The sequence below is a fragment of the Triturus cristatus genome, chromosome 4_1, assembly GCF_964204655.1.
Source record: "Triturus cristatus chromosome 4_1, aTriCri1.1, whole genome shotgun sequence".
Lineage (NCBI taxonomy): Eukaryota > Metazoa > Chordata > Amphibia > Caudata > Salamandridae > Triturus > Triturus cristatus.
The window spans coordinates 1017710213-1017728311 of NC_140585.1; the positions used below are offsets into that span (position 1 = coordinate 1017710213).

The 18099-nt window shown below is 43.9% G+C and overlaps 1 protein-coding gene across 1 annotated transcript in view; it reads right to left on the minus strand.

Annotated features, from left to right (window-relative positions):
- The window catches only part of RELN (reelin), a 1440257-nt gene that overhangs the window by 442731 nt on the left and 979427 nt on the right, over window positions 1-18099 (minus strand). The window contains exons 23-24 of the mRNA XM_085653954.1: window positions 14512-14649; window positions 11876-12062 (exon numbers count right to left, since the gene is read on the minus strand). Coding sequence (XP_085510080.1) covers window positions 11876-12062; window positions 14512-14649 — 325 coding nt within the window. The remainder of the gene's footprint in view (window positions 1-11875; window positions 12063-14511; window positions 14650-18099) is intronic.

The following is an 18099-nucleotide window of genomic DNA, read 5'->3' on the forward strand; positions in this document are numbered from 1 at the left end:
AGACTTGCACGATGATGGAAGATGGCCTATGACAATGAGGGGAAAGTTACTTACTTAGCTGCACTGAAATGCTATAATTGTTCTATCCTTTAAGCGCAGAAATCCTTCATTGCTGCATCCATTGCTGAGGTAGATAATAACCTCATTAACTTTTTTAAATTGTCAAAAGTTTTCTTTCACCTAAAGCTAAAGAAAATGTTCTTTCTCCCACACTGCAACTCTGTCAAGACCTCTCCAATTTTTTTCAAGAGAAAATTCAAACTCTCTCCGTCCGATTCACTCTGACAACTATATCTGACGTGGACACCCCTGTTCTTTCCCAGTCAGGTCCTCTTCTTACAAGGTTTGATTCTATATCCTTGGCAGACTCAGCATCAGAATTGACGAGGTGCAAATCTGGATCCCCTTCGGACCCCCCTGCCCTCCGGCTATTTTTTAGTAGTAGTAGTAGTAGTATAAGCTTTATTCGATATTAAAATATCATAAAAGCAGTGCATTTTCGAATAAAAAGAGAAACATAATTACAGAATTAATTTTTAAAAAAACGATTAAACCCTCACCTAAAACGGCTTATACAGATACAGTTTCCAATACATGTTTTGTTCATGATTTGTTTATAAAAACCATAGAAGTCTAAAACTAAAAGTATAAACTGAAGCCCTATTTAAAAAAGGGAGACCCAGTTCGGTAACCCTAGATAAGTGGGCGCTAATCACAATTAGTGTCTACACTAATTAAGCAATTAGGCTTCCTAGCCAAAATCTTACTTCTTGTTAACCAGGCAGAGCCCAAGAATTTGGCCACCCCGCATATCAAAGTAAGTGAGGAGGTATCTGTACATAAAATGCGGAGAGCGTTACGATGACTCATTGGACCCAGTAATTGACAAACCGGCTTTAGCCACCTCTTTCTGGGGAGCCTATACGCCGGACAGGCGAACAAGAGATGTGCAATGGACTCATTGTGATAAGCACAACCAGGACAGGGTAAAGGTGTCGTGTTTGGCCCTTTCCAGCATGCAACTAAGCTGTTGGTAGGGAGAGTCCCGAATCTCATCTTCATATATAGTGCCCTGTCTCTGGGGATCTGGATGAAATCCAAATAAGGTTCCAATGTGCAGGTGGTTTTATGCTGGAAGAATCCCTCCGCCAATTTCCCCAGTCTGGGATTTTGAGTGACCTGGATCTGCACCCAATCCCAGTACATTTTTTTTAAAACCTGCTTTGTAGGTGGGGTCTGGCTACACCATGCCTCATTTAGACCAATGGCGAATAAAAGTTTCCGAAGATCCGTTAGCCATTTGATCTTACTCCCAGAGTCAGCTGCTACCAATTCATCAAGAGCTGCCGCGTAATTGGTCAATTCGGCAGTCCTTTTGATACGGGCCCAAAAAAGAAGAGGGCGCAGACGTGCTATATCTTGGAATGAGTGCCTCCCTAGGTCAAAGAAAGGAGGCTTCAAAGGCGTCGAGGTAGGTAGGGAAAGCATGTCTCTCATGAACTTATTTTCTATTGTGACAAGTTCACCAACATTCTGAAAGCCCCAGAGCTCAGAACCGTACAGGGCCGACGAGAGCGCTTTGCCAGCATAGACCGCAAGCACAGGGGCCACAGGCCTGCACCCAGCAAGGCGCTGTTCTCTCAAGATAGCGCCAGAAGTCCTCTTATGATTTAGAAGCATCTTGGCGAGATGGGGACCCTATTTCATGTCCTTTGCAATACGAATCCCCAGGTAATCAAAACCCTCCACATTATCCAGCGGGACAGCATCCAGGGTAAAGTGGTTTTTAAAACGTTTGGACGGGTTAATACTCATAGTCTTGGTTTTAGTGGTGTTGACTGTCAGCCCATGCGAGTCACAAAAAGTGCCAAACCTGTTCAAAAGCCTCTGTAGACCCCCCGGTGATTTTGAGATCAAGAGAGTATCATCTGCGAACAGGAGGGTCGGAATCTTCTCCCCGGCCAGGGATAGAGCGTCGGCCGGCTCCTGTCGCAGGAAATCAACCACCCCATTGATGTAAAGAGAGAACAGGGTGGGTGCCAGCACGCATCCCTGGCGGACACCCCTGTTCACAGCAATTCTCTCGGTCAGTTGCCCTTGGGACCCCCATCTTATTTTAGAATAATTGCCATTGTGTAAGCGCTGGGTGATGTCAAGGACCAGGGTGGGGATGCCTAGTTGTTGTAAGGTATGCCAAAGTTTCCCCCGTGGTACTAGATCGAAAGCGGTCTTCAGATCTATGAAAGCCAGATACAAACTGCCCTTCCCCAGAAGTACTGTCTTTCAATAGATCATGAAGAATCTGAACACCTGATCGATTGTTCCCACCTTGTTCCTAAAGCCAGCTTGGAAGTGGGACAGAATGGTGTTATCTTCCATCCAAGTTCCCATCCTGGCTAGTAGGACCCTGCCAACCACTTTCTGTATCACATCGATTAAACTAATCGGACGGTAGTTGGCAGGGTCCTCCCTATTCCCCTTTTTAAAAATGGGGACCACCTCGGCGCCTTTCCAAGAGTCAGGCACAGGTGATCCTCTCGCTATTAAGTTCTGGGTCAATAGGATGAAAACTTCCCATGTCTCAGGGAAATGAAAGAGCAAATCTCCAGGGAGTCCATCTGGGCCCGCCGCTTTGCCTGGAGCTATACTTTTTATTGCTGTCACCACCTCACCCAATTCAAAGGAGTCTAGATGATGAACAGGAACGCCAGTGGAGGGAAGACAAACCGTATCGGGGGAAAGGGGCAGATTAACATCAGCAGAATACAACTTGGAAAAATGAAGCAGCCATTGTTTAGCAGTTACATGGTTAGACATTAGAGAGGACGTACTCCTAACCCTCTTGTTGATATTGTCCCAAAAGCCTTTCGAGTCTTTCTCATTGGATGCTTGTTTTAGATCTTCCCAATGGTTCTCGTCCCAGATTTTCTTAGCCTCCCTCTGAGCCTCGGGGTATTCCTTCCTGGCTTTGGAGACTGCCAGGAGATCTTTTTTCCTGACTTCCAGTATAAGGGCCGCCCTTTTTTCCTTACATTTGGAAGAATACCAGGGGTTACCAGCCTTTACCTGTGTGCCTCTGGTACCAGCATTACCTATAGCAGTAAAAAAGGCACTCAGTTTCGTGATAAATTCTTGGTAAGTCGTGTGAAAATTAAATTGAACCGGGGCTGATTTGGGGAGATTTGAAAAGTTGCTAATCTCAGCATCTAAAATGCCCTTGATGCTTACCAGTTTGTGTTCCTGAATGACAACTTTCGACCATTTAAGGCGTCTACGACAATTGGTGGGGATTACTTCTCTGGTAGACAGAATCAGTCGAGTACTTGCCTCAGCACCAGGTGCCTGCCAGACATTGTTTAATTCTAAACATAGGGGGCTATGGTCGCTATCTGTGGAAGGTTTAACTTCCATGTCTAGCAGATCGCGCCATAGCCTGACATCCATAAGGATGTAATCGATCCTGGACGGAGAGCTAATCCTGTTAAAAGTAGGAGCCCCATATATATCAGAGGTTGATCTCCCATTTACTGCTCTGAGATTAAATTCCTGTAAGAGGGCATTTAATTGGATGACCCTCTGTGACCACTTCCTAATGGGGGGTAACGCAAGGGCTAGAATATTCCATTTAGCATCTTCTTCAGCGGTGCCAAAAAATCCTCCTCACCGAGCGGTTCGAAAGTGCAATTTAGGTCTCCCCCTATGATGATGTAAGAAGACGGGGGGATGCCGGAAAGCATACTTTCCAGAGCTGAAATAGTTGCGGAACCCAGGGCACCCTTAGAGCCCCTAACATAGATATTAAAAAGATCCAGTGTGGGTCTATTAGGCGCTCCACCTACTGTTAAATGCAAGATGTCGTGTGAAATGCAGTTATGGGAGGAAATTGACCAGTTCAGGGAAGTACTAACCCATATATGGAGACCCCCAGATGGACGTCCCTTGCTTGATCTAATGGCCGGGCAAAAATAGGTGGAATAACCTGACTTGTGTAGGGGTTTCAGGCTCCAAGTTTCCTGAAATAAACAAATCTCCTATTTCCCAACCCGAGCGTTCCATTCTGGGAGTGCTAACTTCTTCTCTAATCCCGCTATATTACAGGAAAGAATGTGAAGTATGGGCTTATTTAATGTGTCTAGTAACCCAGGGGCACCTGCGATGACATGTGGTGTCAGGTTACTATGGGTTTCCCTATTCTCACAGGGGTCTAGATGGTAGGGGGTAGCTGGGGGAAAATAAACACTAGGGCAAGTTAATGGAAAGGCGACACTGTAGCCAGTGCTAGGTGGTGGTGTCAGTCAATCCACCCTATTCAGGCCAGAATCCCCCCTAATTTCCCCAGGTGTCAGATGGAATTTCCCCCCCGTTGAAGCCCAAAGGGGTGTGCGCCTGATTTGAATGGACAAGGGCTCAGGGGAGGAAGTGCGGAATTCCAAGGCCACTAAATTCTCACCCAAGTTAGCGTCTGCAAGTTCCAACTCAATACAGTCAAGCGGGGAGTTATGGACCGATAATCTCTTTGCCCTGATAATGTCCTCCCTAATAATGGATCTACAGCCCCTGACCTGGCGTAGCCAATGTATAACCTTATTGCGAAGTGATTCGCCACCTTCAAATCCCCGATTGAGGGGGGTTTGGGGACTTTAACCATATATACTGTTTTCCTGTAATTTGGGACCATATCTAGGCGATGTGGACCAGGTGTCCGGATGTTATTAGTCGGGGCAGCCTGCTCAATAGGAAAGTGGTCTTGAGAAACCCTGAAGTTGCCCCCCCTAAAGTTTTCAATAGTGTGGATGGGCTTGGTTGATCTTGCTATTTCCGCATAACTTCTCTTGGGGCTAGGAAGAGAAAGCAGAGAGGGCAGGACGATTTCAGAATTAGGCAGTCCTCGAGGTCCTCTGGCAAATACCAATTCAGAGGAGTCGGTCCAGGGTCTAGCGACAGGGATAGCCACGGGGGCAGAGGTAGCTGTAGGCTGGAAAATTTGGGGAGGCAAGGAGGGACTTAACTTAGCGTTTAGGGTCTCAATGATCTTTCTAAGTGAGACTACCACGCCCTGGAGGGTTTCAACTTTCTCCATGAGACTCTCAAGGGATGCTTTACAGATACAGGAGATCGGAGGGGCTACGGTCTCAGCAGGATCGCACCTTCTTCTAGATGGGCTATCTACTGTCTCTACTGTCTCTACTGCGGAGTCCAGCGCTGAAAAGCGATTTGAGCATGGAATGGATCGCAGGGACTCGTCGGGGATTTTCTTGGGGCCAGAGCCCCCTGTCACTAACAGTTTGGGCCGGGGAGCGGGCGAATCCAAAGCAGATGTGAACCTAGTATCATCCATTAGTGAACTGTGGGAGATGGGATTAGGATGCATGACAATGTGTTTTTTTTTAAACATGGGCGGTATGACCTTATGAGGAATATTACCCGACCCCTCCTCATCGCCCACAGCAATCACCGTGATATTACCTCTCAAAATTTCCTCACAGTCGGTAACGATATTCTCAATTCTATCTAGAACACAGTTACTAGCTGCCTGTCTGGCAATTTTGGACTTTTTGCCCTTTTTGCTCCCCACGATGCCCCCGCCCTCCATTGCCTTCCTCTTGCCCATTCGCAGGCAGTGACAATAATAAATTATAAATTGTACTTCAGCAAGAATACAAGACAGAGTCAGTGGGCTTGGAGAACGTAAGACGCCAAAAGCTTGAATATGATTGGCAGTTCACACGCTCACCCCTCGAGATTTTCATAAATATAGAATGATAGGAATGCAATGTACCTTTGGGCCCATGGCCTGGGAAGTTAGAGGGGGAGCCCCGTCCTGTCTCCTCCTGGCGACGACGGGCAAGGACGGGCCCGCCCGCGCTTCCCGCGCTGCGGGGCACCTGCGAGTCTTTTGAGGGTCCTAGGCGCTGGCGGACCTCGTCACCGTCAAGCGCCCAATGGTGGGAATTCTGGGGGATGTAGTTTGGTGGCCGTTCCCCTCACGGCGCCAGTGATGCTGCTCCAATGGTGATAACACCGCCACAATGGCCGTTCCCCTCACGGCAGGTAAGGAGATTGCTATGAGATTATCTTGGCTTCACCCGGTCTCACAGAGCGCGTCCCGTGCTGCGGGGCACCTGCGAGTCTTTTGAGGGTCCTAGGCGCTGGCGGACCTCATCACCGTCAAGCGCCCAATGGTGGGAATTCTGGGGGATGTAGTTTGGTGGCCGTTCCCCTCACGGCGCCAGTGATGTTGCTCCAATGGTGATAACACCGCCACAATGGCCGTTCCCCTCACGGCAGGTAAGGAGATTGCTATGAGATTATCTTGGCTTCACCCGGTCTCACAGAGCGCGTCCCGCGCTGCGGGGCACCTGCGAGTCTTTTGAGGGTCCTAGGCCCTGGCGGACCTCGTCACCATCAAGCGCCCAATGGTGGGAATTCTGGGGAATGTAGTTTGGTGGCTGTTCCCCTCACGGCGCCAGTGATGCTGCTCCAATGATAACACCGCCACAATGGCCGTTCCCCTCACGGCAGGTAAGGAGATTGCTATGAGATTATCTTGGCTTCACCCGGTCTCACAGAGCGCGTCCCGCGGTGCGGGGCACCTGCGAGTCTTTTGAGGGTCCTAGGCGCTGGCGGACCTCGTCACCGTCAAGCGCCCAATGGTGGGAATTCTGGGGGATGTAGTTTGGTGGCCGTTCCCCTCACGGCGCCAGTGATGCTGCTCCAATGGTGATAACACTGCCACAATGGCCGTTCCCCTCACGGCAGATAAGGAGATTGCTATGAGATTATCTTGGCTTCACCCGGTCTCACAGAGCACGTTTTAACTCTGGCCTTGGATGTGGTTAACCCCTTCCTCAATATGCTGTTGAATAATTCCTTGGAATCGGGTGTGGCTCTGGCATGCTGAAAACATGCTTTAGTAATCCCTCTGCTAAAAATGCCATCTGCTGATCCTAAGGTTCTAAGCAACTACAGGCCTATTTCTCTTCTCCCTACTGCTGCCAAACCTTTAGAGAAGTGGGTCAACAAGCAGCTGGCACAACTCCTAGAATCAAATTGTCGTTTGCATGACTCCCATTCTGGTTTCTCCATGGACTATAGTCCTGATTCCGCCCTGCTTAAGGTATCTGAATTTATTAAGGAAAAGCTTGATCAGAGCTCACCTGTGATGGTCATGCTTCTGGATTTGTCGTTAGCCTTTGATACTGTTTCTCATGTCATCAGAATTGAAAGAACTGGTATCAGAGGCCAGGTTTTTCGCCGGCTGAAATCTTTCTTGTCTGATCGCTGCAAAGCATCTTTTCTCCCACCTTTCACCTCTTCCTCCAAACCTCTACTCTGTGGTGTCCCCCAGGGTTTGGTTCTTAGCCCCACTCTTTTTAATATCGATCTTGAGCCTTTGCCTAAACTCTTGGAGTCCTGGGGGGTGCGGGTGGTCTCCTACACGGATGACACAAAGCTCCTTTGGCCTATCATGAAAACAAGCCTTCAAGTTTGATTTCCTTCAAGCTGTGCCTGAAGGCAGTGGTGGAATGGATGGAGGGAAGTTGCCTCTAGCTGAACTCAGATAAAACTGACAATCTTTTCTTTTGGCACTCTTTCCAGAGACTAGTCTCTGGTGGCCACATGAGCTGGGTGCCGCCCCTCTCCCAACTCTGATGACCAGAAACCTTGGGGTAAAATTCGGCACAGATCTTACCTTTGAGCCCCAAATTAAATCCCTATTTACTACTCGCTTTGCCACTCTCAGATCTCTCAGAAGAGTGCTCCACCTTATTCCAGTGGACTCCCTTTAAACTGTCGTCCATGAACTGGTTACGGCAAAACTAGACTATGCTAACAGTTTATTCTTGAGCCTACTGACTTTTCTTATCCAACAGCTCCAAGTTATCCAGAACTCTGTGGCACACCTCATCTTAAAGATTCCCCGGGATCACCAGTGTCCTCTCACTTGCGGTATTTTCACTGGCTTCCTGTCATTAAGGGGCTCCAGTTTAAGGAACTCACATTTGTCTTCAGAGCCTTCACTCAGAAAGGCCCCCTTTACCCAAGGAGAAGACTTAAGCCTTGCCTCCAGTCCAGAGCTCTGAGGTCCAACAACCTCAAGTTGCTCCATGTTCCACGCATACATAAAGCCAGAAGAGGCAGGCATTCCTTCATGTACCAGGCCTCCAAATAGTACAACTCCTTGCTCTTCAGTCTGTGGTGTAGCCCTTCGGAATTGGTCTTCAGACTCAGTCTCGAAACCTTTCTGTTTGATACCTCTCTTATGGTTGTGTAATCAGTTCTTCCCTCATATTCGAAAACTTTACGCTAGCACCAGGGGACCTCTTTTGAGGTAGCTGTGCGCTCTATAAATGTCATGATTTGAACTGAATTCCTAAATGAAAGAACGGAGCTGAGAAGCATTTCTACAAGGAGATTTTTGGTTTAGAACTCTGTTTTGTTAATAAATCGCCACAGAACAGCTAGGTGATAAAGCCACTTACATGGCTTGTTTTCAGTCAGTTTATGTTGGTTTAATTTTTACACAATCATTTGTTTGCTTGTGATTTCGAAGTCACACAGGTTGGCTGCTGAACCATTGCTTAGTTTAAATTAGGTGCAAGACTTATTCGCAAGTGTACAAACCTGAGATTGTGGCAGCAGCATACACAATTCATCTTCTGCATTTTCACCTTGTGCGTCAGCGGTGAGCCTCCCAACCTGCTCTCTGACACTCTACAATGTTGCGTCCACCTGGAACTTATATCACTCGACCCGTGTGCTGATGCACTGCCGAATTGCATGCAACTGGAACTTGCTATAGCTGTGGATCACAGATTTGCTCTTTCCTTTCATATCTACCAAACTGCACCTAATGCAAACATTTACATACAGTACAGAGTTAATTAAAGTGGGAATTTCTTTTAGTATAATAAATGCCATTTCCATGTGCTGATGTGTGCTGGGTGTAATATCTCAGCCCTATACATGTCTTATGACAAATTTTTGATGTTATTTGTCATGTAACCGTTTTAACACTCTAAAGGCATGTATTTTTGTGTCTGTGTACAATTTAATGCTTTGGTGGTTTTATAACTCATGTTACATTATACAACTTTTTGCAGTTCGGAAGTTAAAAAAACACATTTGTTTGGGTAACATCATGAACCAGTCCCATACACTTGCATTTGCTATGTAGTTTACTTATTACTGTATTTAATAATGTATGTGGTTCCTTGCTGTTCATAGTTTGTTGCTCCACAATGCAGTTGGTCTACTCTAGGATGTGTAATGTAAATTGGTGAATATTTTTATTGTACTCTGGGAGTGTGCATAAGGCACCTACATTTCGCTTTACTTAAGTTCAATTTTGCTGGAGGCCACTCCTTCTTTCAGATCAGATATTAGGACCCTGTTCTATTGGTATGGTGCAAGTATTGTGCTGTGCCCTATTTGCTGTTTGTTGTTAGTGTGTGAGAATCCTGTTGATGTGTACCTATTAGCTAGGGTTGTGCTGAACCTTGCTTCATTTGATTCTTCCTATGTGGCATGAAATTGCTTTGGTTGTGCTGAACCTTGTTCTATGTGATTTTCCCTCAGGGGCAGGGAAGTGCCTGGGTTGTGGTACAGGGTAGGAGTATGTGGGGTGAAAGATACCATTTGTTGAAACACAAAATGCCCTTACAAGGGATGAGTGTGTGTAGTGAAAGGTACATGCTGAGAAAACACTAAATGCCCTTATGTGGGATGAGTGTGTGGGTTGAAAGATACCTGTTGAGAAAAGGATAGATGCCATTACAAAGAATGAGTGTGTGGGGTGAAAGATTCCCATTGATAAACAAAAGATGCCCTTTGCTAGGTTGAGTATGTGGGTTGAAGTATATCCATTGTAAAAAAACATTGTGTGAATATTACCTGTTTGTATATTTAATTTCCTTGGTTGCATGAGTGGTTGTGTCAGAGTTTGGTGGTGTGTTGTGGTACCTAATTTTTGTTATTCTGTGTTCTACCACTGAGCTGCACTTGTCTGGCCAACTGATGTAGTTTGGAGGTAGTCATAACAGCAACATGTTTTTGTGGTGTCCTTTTTGATTACATCATTTGATGATGCTGTGAAATGTTGCAATCTGATGTTTTTCAGGTCTGTATTTTCATTGTGTTTCTTAAGGTGGGAGGCATTTACTTTTTGTTTCAAACGGAGATTAACCAGTTATGTATTTAATGCATCCACTTAACTTACATTAGAACATTGGAAAGTTGAGAGCTCCACCTAAGACAATTGATTGGTACTGGGGTTTTAATGGTATAAGCCTTCTGCTTCAACATTCCGATGTTTATTGTTCTGTTTTTCCCTTTTTAATTTAGAATCTTCTACCCCTAGTGGGTGGAATGTTTCAATAGCCTAATAGCCCTTCTGGCTCAGGGTATACCTTTTGCTAAAGGCCCTCGCCCTCGCGATAGGCCCTCATCTGTGGCTTAGGCATATAACTTGGGTTCAGTGCATTCAACATCCAGTAGAGCCCTCAGCATCAGACTATAATAAACCTACAGGTGTTGTCTGCATGTTTCTACATGTCAACTTGCATCACAACACATATATACAAATTAACCGGTCAGATTGGGAATGGAGATACATTACATCAGAATTTTAAAAAGAAATGCTTGAGATGAAAGCTTGGAAAGCAGCAACCTACAAACCCATGTACTACCTGAAGATGTGGGTCATATTTGGGATGTAACTAAAGCTGTAACCAAAGCAACGTGCACAAGACAAAGACTATGACATTCATTGTTGGCCACAGTTCACTATTCAGAGGTGTCTCCCTCATTTTGCAAATTGAGTTGTATAACATTTTATACTTCCTGCCTACCACCCTTGTACTATGTTTACTACGATTGTTCAACAATATTGGGTTCAACAAGTATATTTATACCCATGTGTCCGTATGATCAGCAGCGTAACTTTCTTTATAAGGACACAGTGAGTGCATAGAGTCAGATTATTGTTATCTTGCCAGGTTAACCCACACATCCTTTTTACTGCGCTTCCTCTGTGAGTTATTTCTCTATCTTTTTAATTATGATTCCTGTACACTGTCAGGCTGGTCTCTCAGTGCTGCAGGAGAGAGGGTTGCCTAAAATTGGCCTGAACATCCATGTCTTGAAGGTCTATCTGAAGGAGTAATTCTCACCACTCTTTCTGATGCTGATGCAGAGATTGCTCTAGTGTGAGGGGGAATGGAAAAGGCACCACCGCTCTCTCTGCTCTCACTGTGAAACGCCAAAAGGAGAGCAGTGAGTGCATATCCAGAGGTCTTATCCCAGAGTGGCTCTGTTGGGTCACTAAGCATAGCTAGGCCACTAAGAATTCTTGGTGGGACTGAGTCAGGGTGAAATCCAAAGTTCTTTGGGAGTAGGTTGGCAAAAGGCCAGGAGAGTAGCATCATAAGAAAGGTTAGCCTAGACCTGAATGCTTGTTCAGAAGAGCACCTATATAGTGCGGTTCTGCAGACTGAATTACCACAATTTGTGTTGTTGACATTTCTTCACACAGATATGCCTGCCAGTCTGTTTGGCTCTATCTTTAAACATTTCTACACTAATATATCCATCTGGCTTTGTAAACATTTACCAAGAAGTACGTGTTCCTTTATCTCTGTTAATCAAACTGAAAATATATGCAACAGAACATCATATATTTGACAAAGGCGAGGATATTTGTCCACATTTTGGAGAATTATAACATGAGGTTTTTGTCCTGTGGGGGCAAAATAAATCTACTCACTTTAACAGTCACATTGGTATATTGATTTAAATAACAGAGAGCCCGATGCTGAAGTGTCTTATGGGAAATAGGTGAATGCCTCTCACAAAAGAGCAAATAATGCACACTTACCCTGCTGAAATACAGAGATGACCCGGAGGAGATCACACCACAGCCCTGTTCTGGTTTCACAATCTCTCCACCAATGACCTCTTGCCAATCCGTGTCGAAGCCATTTTGACTTTCAAAATCTGACATGACCGTGGAGGCCAGGGTACTTTCAGGGAGGCATTCTGGGCCCTTATATTTTGAGTCACACCTATAATGAAAATAAAAATGCACACATGCATATTTTAATATAAGTGCTTAATGCAAGCATCTAGTTTCCATCCCTTGAGTATAATGATACACCTGGGGTTCCTTGTTCAGACAGTCCACCTGTTCAATTAACAAAAGTGTGGATGACACAACAGTAATACTATGTAATGCTAATGTTGGCCCAAGCCATGAACATTGCACTTTAATGTGTATGAGAGAGCATAGTGTTGGCGCACCAAAATATGGCGCTGCGCTCACTATCACCACCTGACTGGGGTCTATACAGCAGCGGGCAGAAAGTTTAATTGCACTTACAGCACTGGATCAGGTGTAAAACCTTTGCACTTTCTGTAGTTGCAAATTATGCGCAGTTTAACCAACTTCACCTGGGGGCAAACATTTCCTTCAAACTGGTTTTGTACTGTAATCTGTAGGAACAATCTATGGCAGTACATATATTTTGTAGAATTTTTTTTACTACAAAAACAAACATTTTGTGGATTATTTAAACAACTTTTTTTCAATTTTTCATACTTTGTGATATGAAATTGAAAAAAACATAATTGCATTTGGTCAACTGGACTGACAATGGTTACTCTAAGCTGTCTGTGATTGACGGTCAACCTCCCTGTCCTGTTTTTGCCAGGTGCATTACTGCCTGAGGGTCTCCATAGATGACTTCCAAATTAAATTACGAAGAGTCTCCACAGGGCTTCTGGAAACCAAAATCAGCCCTGGCAACATTTTTTAAACCTGCGTCTAACTAGAACTGGGCCAGAGGGGCATGGTTGGATCGCGGCGGCCCATCCAGCAGTAAAAGCCGCCCTCTAGCCTGCAGCCCATGGGGACATGGCAGAAAGGCCAGTCAGGCCTAGTTCCACCTCACCTCCTGACCCTATGGTCAGAAATAGTTTGGGGTCTCTGCAGAAGCTCCATGAAAGTCACAATGAGACCCCAAGCTCACTTGGATAAATATTAATGAGTAGAAACACATTTTGAGCAAATTGCTTCTTAGAGTAACTGATATACATAGTGTATATTGCATGTGAGGGATGTGTTAAGTGTATTTGCAATGGCAATGGCTGCTGGTTACCTGAGCGTATTTGCTGTGGTTTCCCATTAGGATTTATCACATTTACAAAATTGTGTTTATACTCAAGAAATCCTTCCATGCCATGTACAAGACGTATATCAGTTAAGTGTAAACATCGATGCCTGCTCAATCGACCTGATCAGGCTCTTTCACTTTCGCATAAGACTGGTACCGATCACTTCCAAAAGACTGGGTCAGCGGTATTTACTCTATGCATTCTGTCCTAGACATGGTCTCTTTTATTAATTAACCTAGAGACCAAAATATCGACGTGTGCTCCATTGTTGGTCACTTCACAAAGCAGGTGTTCAATCATCTTCAATCATACAGGAAAATGAATGGATGACTGGTAAAGTCAATATTTCTTGCAAGGGTGGATCATCACGTGTCTTAAACTAATGGGCTTTATATTACTTTTTTCATGCACTGGACCTGTTTGTGCTGTATGCTAGACAACGTATTCCCTTCTTTGAAGAATCAATCTTACAAATTCTGAACTGATTGATCAAAAATAAATTGCTCTACAAATTTCTGTTATATTTTTCTGAATTAAATGCTTTTCATATGTAAGCCTTCTCTCAATAATTATTTTCCCTCTGTTGATACAGTCTTCATTTCATGATCTAATTTAGAGTGGGGTTGACTACATTCATGTTTCTATCACTGGTACAAGTAATTTCAAATAGATGTTGGTTAATTAATCCCTTTCCTTGCACCTTACTTTGTTATATTTTACACACAAGCTCGCCTGGGTTATTGGGATGCCCTTTTCTGTTCAAGATAAAGACAACCTGGCTCATCTAGCTGACGACACCCAGATACATAGTTTCGAAGGTTGTTGAGTACTTCAGGAACTTGATTTATCCCCTTGCTACCCCTGGCACTGCTTTTGCGAGCCCTGGCCTCAGAGGTGGCAAAATAAGTGCCTGGATCACAGAGGCAGCTTTTACTAATTGACGCTGGTTGAAGGTCCACTTGCCTGGTTTTCTGTCAATTTGTTTAATTATACAAAAAGTGAATAATATCATTCTCTATTAGTGTAATACAAAATGGAGTACATTACCTGGAATATAACCCTATCTTGAAGCTAAGGTAAGTAAAAAATGCTGTTGAATGTATGGTGTATGCATGCTTACGGGTGAGTCTTTCTATGTCCACGAGAGCGTGTGAATGTGTTAGTATGTGTTAGAATGAGTGTGTGAGTCAAAGTAAAGGTCAAATGGCATGCAATGTCACTTCCGCTACCCCAGGATTTTTGTTGAACTGACATCCATGGAGTACTCATTGAATTACTTTACATTAGAAACGTGCTCACTCTGCCAAATTGTTGAAACAACTGAAATAGAAGCGCATGTACCTGCAGATGCCATGATCACACCAGCCATGCCCATTGCACATGCTGGGACACTGCTGTCCAATGTAGATATTGTCCAACGCCCACTCGTCTTCAGTAGTGTAGTACCGCTGGCTCCAACGGAAGCGCGTCGCACTGGACCTTAAAACAGAAAAGAGCTGTTCATTTACAGAACTGCTGGAAAACTATACAGAAAGAACAACATCAAGAGGAAAGAAAGTACACATATTAGCAAAGTTAATATTTAACAATATCAGTCAGTCAGTCATAAAATGCTTTATTCGACAATTTGTCACAAAAGCTAAATCCATTACACAGTAAATGACCAAATATATGAGATTTGTTAAAAGCGGGAAATTATTCCCCAAGTATAAAAACCATAAAAAGATAAAAACAGCAATAAAGAAAATCATTAAACTCCTTTCATGACTATATACCTATGTACAATGATAAAAATGTAGCATACAATTTACATTCATTACATTGCCGCAGTTACTTCTCATCTTAAATATGTACCTATATACAAAGATTAAGGGAGGGAAATAGACAATACAATATACATGGATTATAATGCTGCAATCGCTTTCGATCTTATGATCCATACCCAACCTAAAAATTTAGCTATAGCTATAAGAAGTGGTAACCATGTTTCGGTACAAATTAATATGAGTGCAACCTCACATTTTCGAGTGCCCAAGGCATGACAAATAGGAGCCAGCCATGTGCGCCGCGGTATTATTTAGGCAGGACACACAAATAACAAATGGGCCAAAGACTCTGAGGGTACATGGCAAATGGGACAGGAAGTATTATCTATTGTCCCCCAACTAGCAGTGAAAGACTTAACAGGTAGTGTGCTCACTCTCAGTTGAAACAAAAGCTTTCTATCAAGAGGCTTTGTAATAGTGTCCCAATAAGCTTCTAGCCTTTGTACTGGTTTAGCCATAAGAAATTGGCCTGTCAGTGTCGATGGGTCACTATTCCTGAAAGTGTTGGCTTCCACCCATCCCCAGTATCTTTCCTTCAGTTGTACTTTCGAAGGAAACTGCACATTTTCTGGGTTCTCCCATAGGGTGACCATGCTAATATTTGCTAGCATAGATCTGACATTCTGTAGCCATTTGATTTTCTTAAATTGTCAGCTCTTATTAGGTCTTAAAAGCCCTCAGCATACCTGACAATTCTGGGGTTGACCAAATTCTCCGCCAGTACAACAAGGGGCGTAGTCTGGCACTGTCAGCCAATGCCTTCCTACCTAAGTCACTAAGTAATGGCTGCACTGGGGTGCTTTGCGGAAGATTAGTAATTTTTCGTAAGAAACTATTTTCCGCTACAGTCAATTTAGAGAGATTTTTAAAACCCCATAACTCTGCCCCATAAAGGACTACGCTAACAACTTTCATATTGTAGATAGTCAGGACTGAGCTAACTGGTTTTGTGGAAGATGCGTTGAACTCGGCTGTTAGGGTACCAGCTAACTGGCGATATTTCAATGTAGCCATGTCCAGTTGCTTACCCCATTTCATGTCCCCCTGTATGATGACCCCAAGGTATGTGTATTCTTTTACCTGCTCCAGCGGATGCTTATACAGCACCATCGTTCCACTAAAGGATATATGGGGGTTAAATGTCATATATCTTGTTTTAGAGACATTTATCTCTAAACCTCGCAGTTGGCAGAATTCCTCAAAAAGTGTTAGGGCTCGCTGTAAGTCGCTCGGTGTTTTTGCAATTAGCCGCGTATCATCAGCGAACATAAGAATAGGAATTCTTACACCCGCCAATTTAGGAGTGTCCGTTGGAATATCTTCCAGGAATTTTACAACCCCATTAATAAAGATGGGAAACAAAGTAGGGGCCACCACACAGCCTTGTCTTACCCCTCTTTCCACTCTAAACGGGGGGTAACCTGGCCCTGGCTTCCCCACCTGATTTTTGCATAAGTATCCTCATGGAGTCTGGCTATGAGAGATAATAATGTATGGGGCATCTTCAGGTCTTGCAGTACTCTCCACAATCTATTGTGGGAGACGAGGTTGAAAGCAGACTTTAAGGCTACAAAGGCAGCATACAAGCTGCCTTTTTCCAAAACCACAGTTTTCCAGTAAAGCAGTGTAAAGCGAAAGGTTTGATCAATAGTGCTTGTGCAAGCCCGGAAACCTGCCTGGAAGGATGATAAAATATCCTGTTCATTAATCCAATCCTGGATTTTTTTTAGCACCTGGCGTCCCATGATCTTTTGAGATGAGTCAATTAGACTTATGGGTCTATAGTCCCCAGGCAAGGACTTATCCCCCTTTTTGTGTATTGGAATTATCTCAGCTCCTTTCCATGATTCTGATACCGACAGACCTTTAGCAATTTCGTTCATTAAAATCAGGATGTATCGGTTCCAGTAAGTTTTATTGGAAAGGAATATATATAATCTGGGATTCCGTCAGGGCCTGACGCTTTACCTCCCAACAAGGTACCCAGAGCAGTATTAACATCATCTTCATTAAAAGCTGGTCCATCATAGTAAGTATATGAAAGCTCAGGCATCTCCCTATCATCTAAGCCACCAGCATATTGAGATTGAAAATGCGTTACCCATTGGTCTTGTCTTACATGGTTTATCGGCTCTAAAGAACGACCCTGTCTGTCCCATTTTACTACATCCCAAAATACTTTTTGGTTTTTATTTTCACATGCCCTTTTTAAATCCTGCCATCTATTATCATCCCAGCATTTCTTTGCCAAGTCCTGGGCTTTCTTATATTTCTGCCTGGCTAGCCGGACCTTAAGCATGTCACCTTCCTTAATGGCTATCCCCAGGGAACTACGAGCCTCCTTACAATCCTTATTAAACCATTTACTTCCCCTCTTTTGGTGGGTACCCTTATTTTTAATAGTGTTATAGAAATAGGAACAAAGATGATTAAAAAACTCATCATGAAATCCAATAACCATTTCTGGAGATGCCAAATTAACTAAAAGATCCTCCAGATCTACTACTGCTTTGTCTACATCTGATGAAATCCTATCTAGGACTTCAGGCTTTGCTAGTAGATTTGCCCATTTCAGTCATCTCGTGTCATTTGTGGGAACTAAATCTAGGGGTATCAGTTCTCTACTAGACTGGAAAGCGTCTTTTTCAACCACTATCTCAAAAACTGTGGATAATGGGTTGTGATCACTCTCAACCCGTTCGACTAACTTCATATCCTTTAACGCATACCAAAACTGGCAATTAATTAATATGTAATCAATGCGGCTATGGATGGAGCCATTATTAAAAGTACATGCTCCAACTCTATCTGACTGAGTTCTACCATTTATGGCCCTTAGTCCTTTCTCCATACAGAGAGAGTTCATCTGCATTACCGCATCCGTCCATTTCTTTACCGGATTTAGATCTAATTTCGGAATTCTCCAAAGGTCATCTTCAGTATCATAAAAATTAGAGTTCCCATTTAGAAGGGGTTCGAAGTTCATATTAAAATCACCTGCTAGTATTACATCGGTGCCCCTAGAATGTTGATCAAGAAGTGTGTCCAAAGCTTCTAGCACCTCAGATTTCCTTCCCTTTGTCCCCCTAGCATAGATGTTATA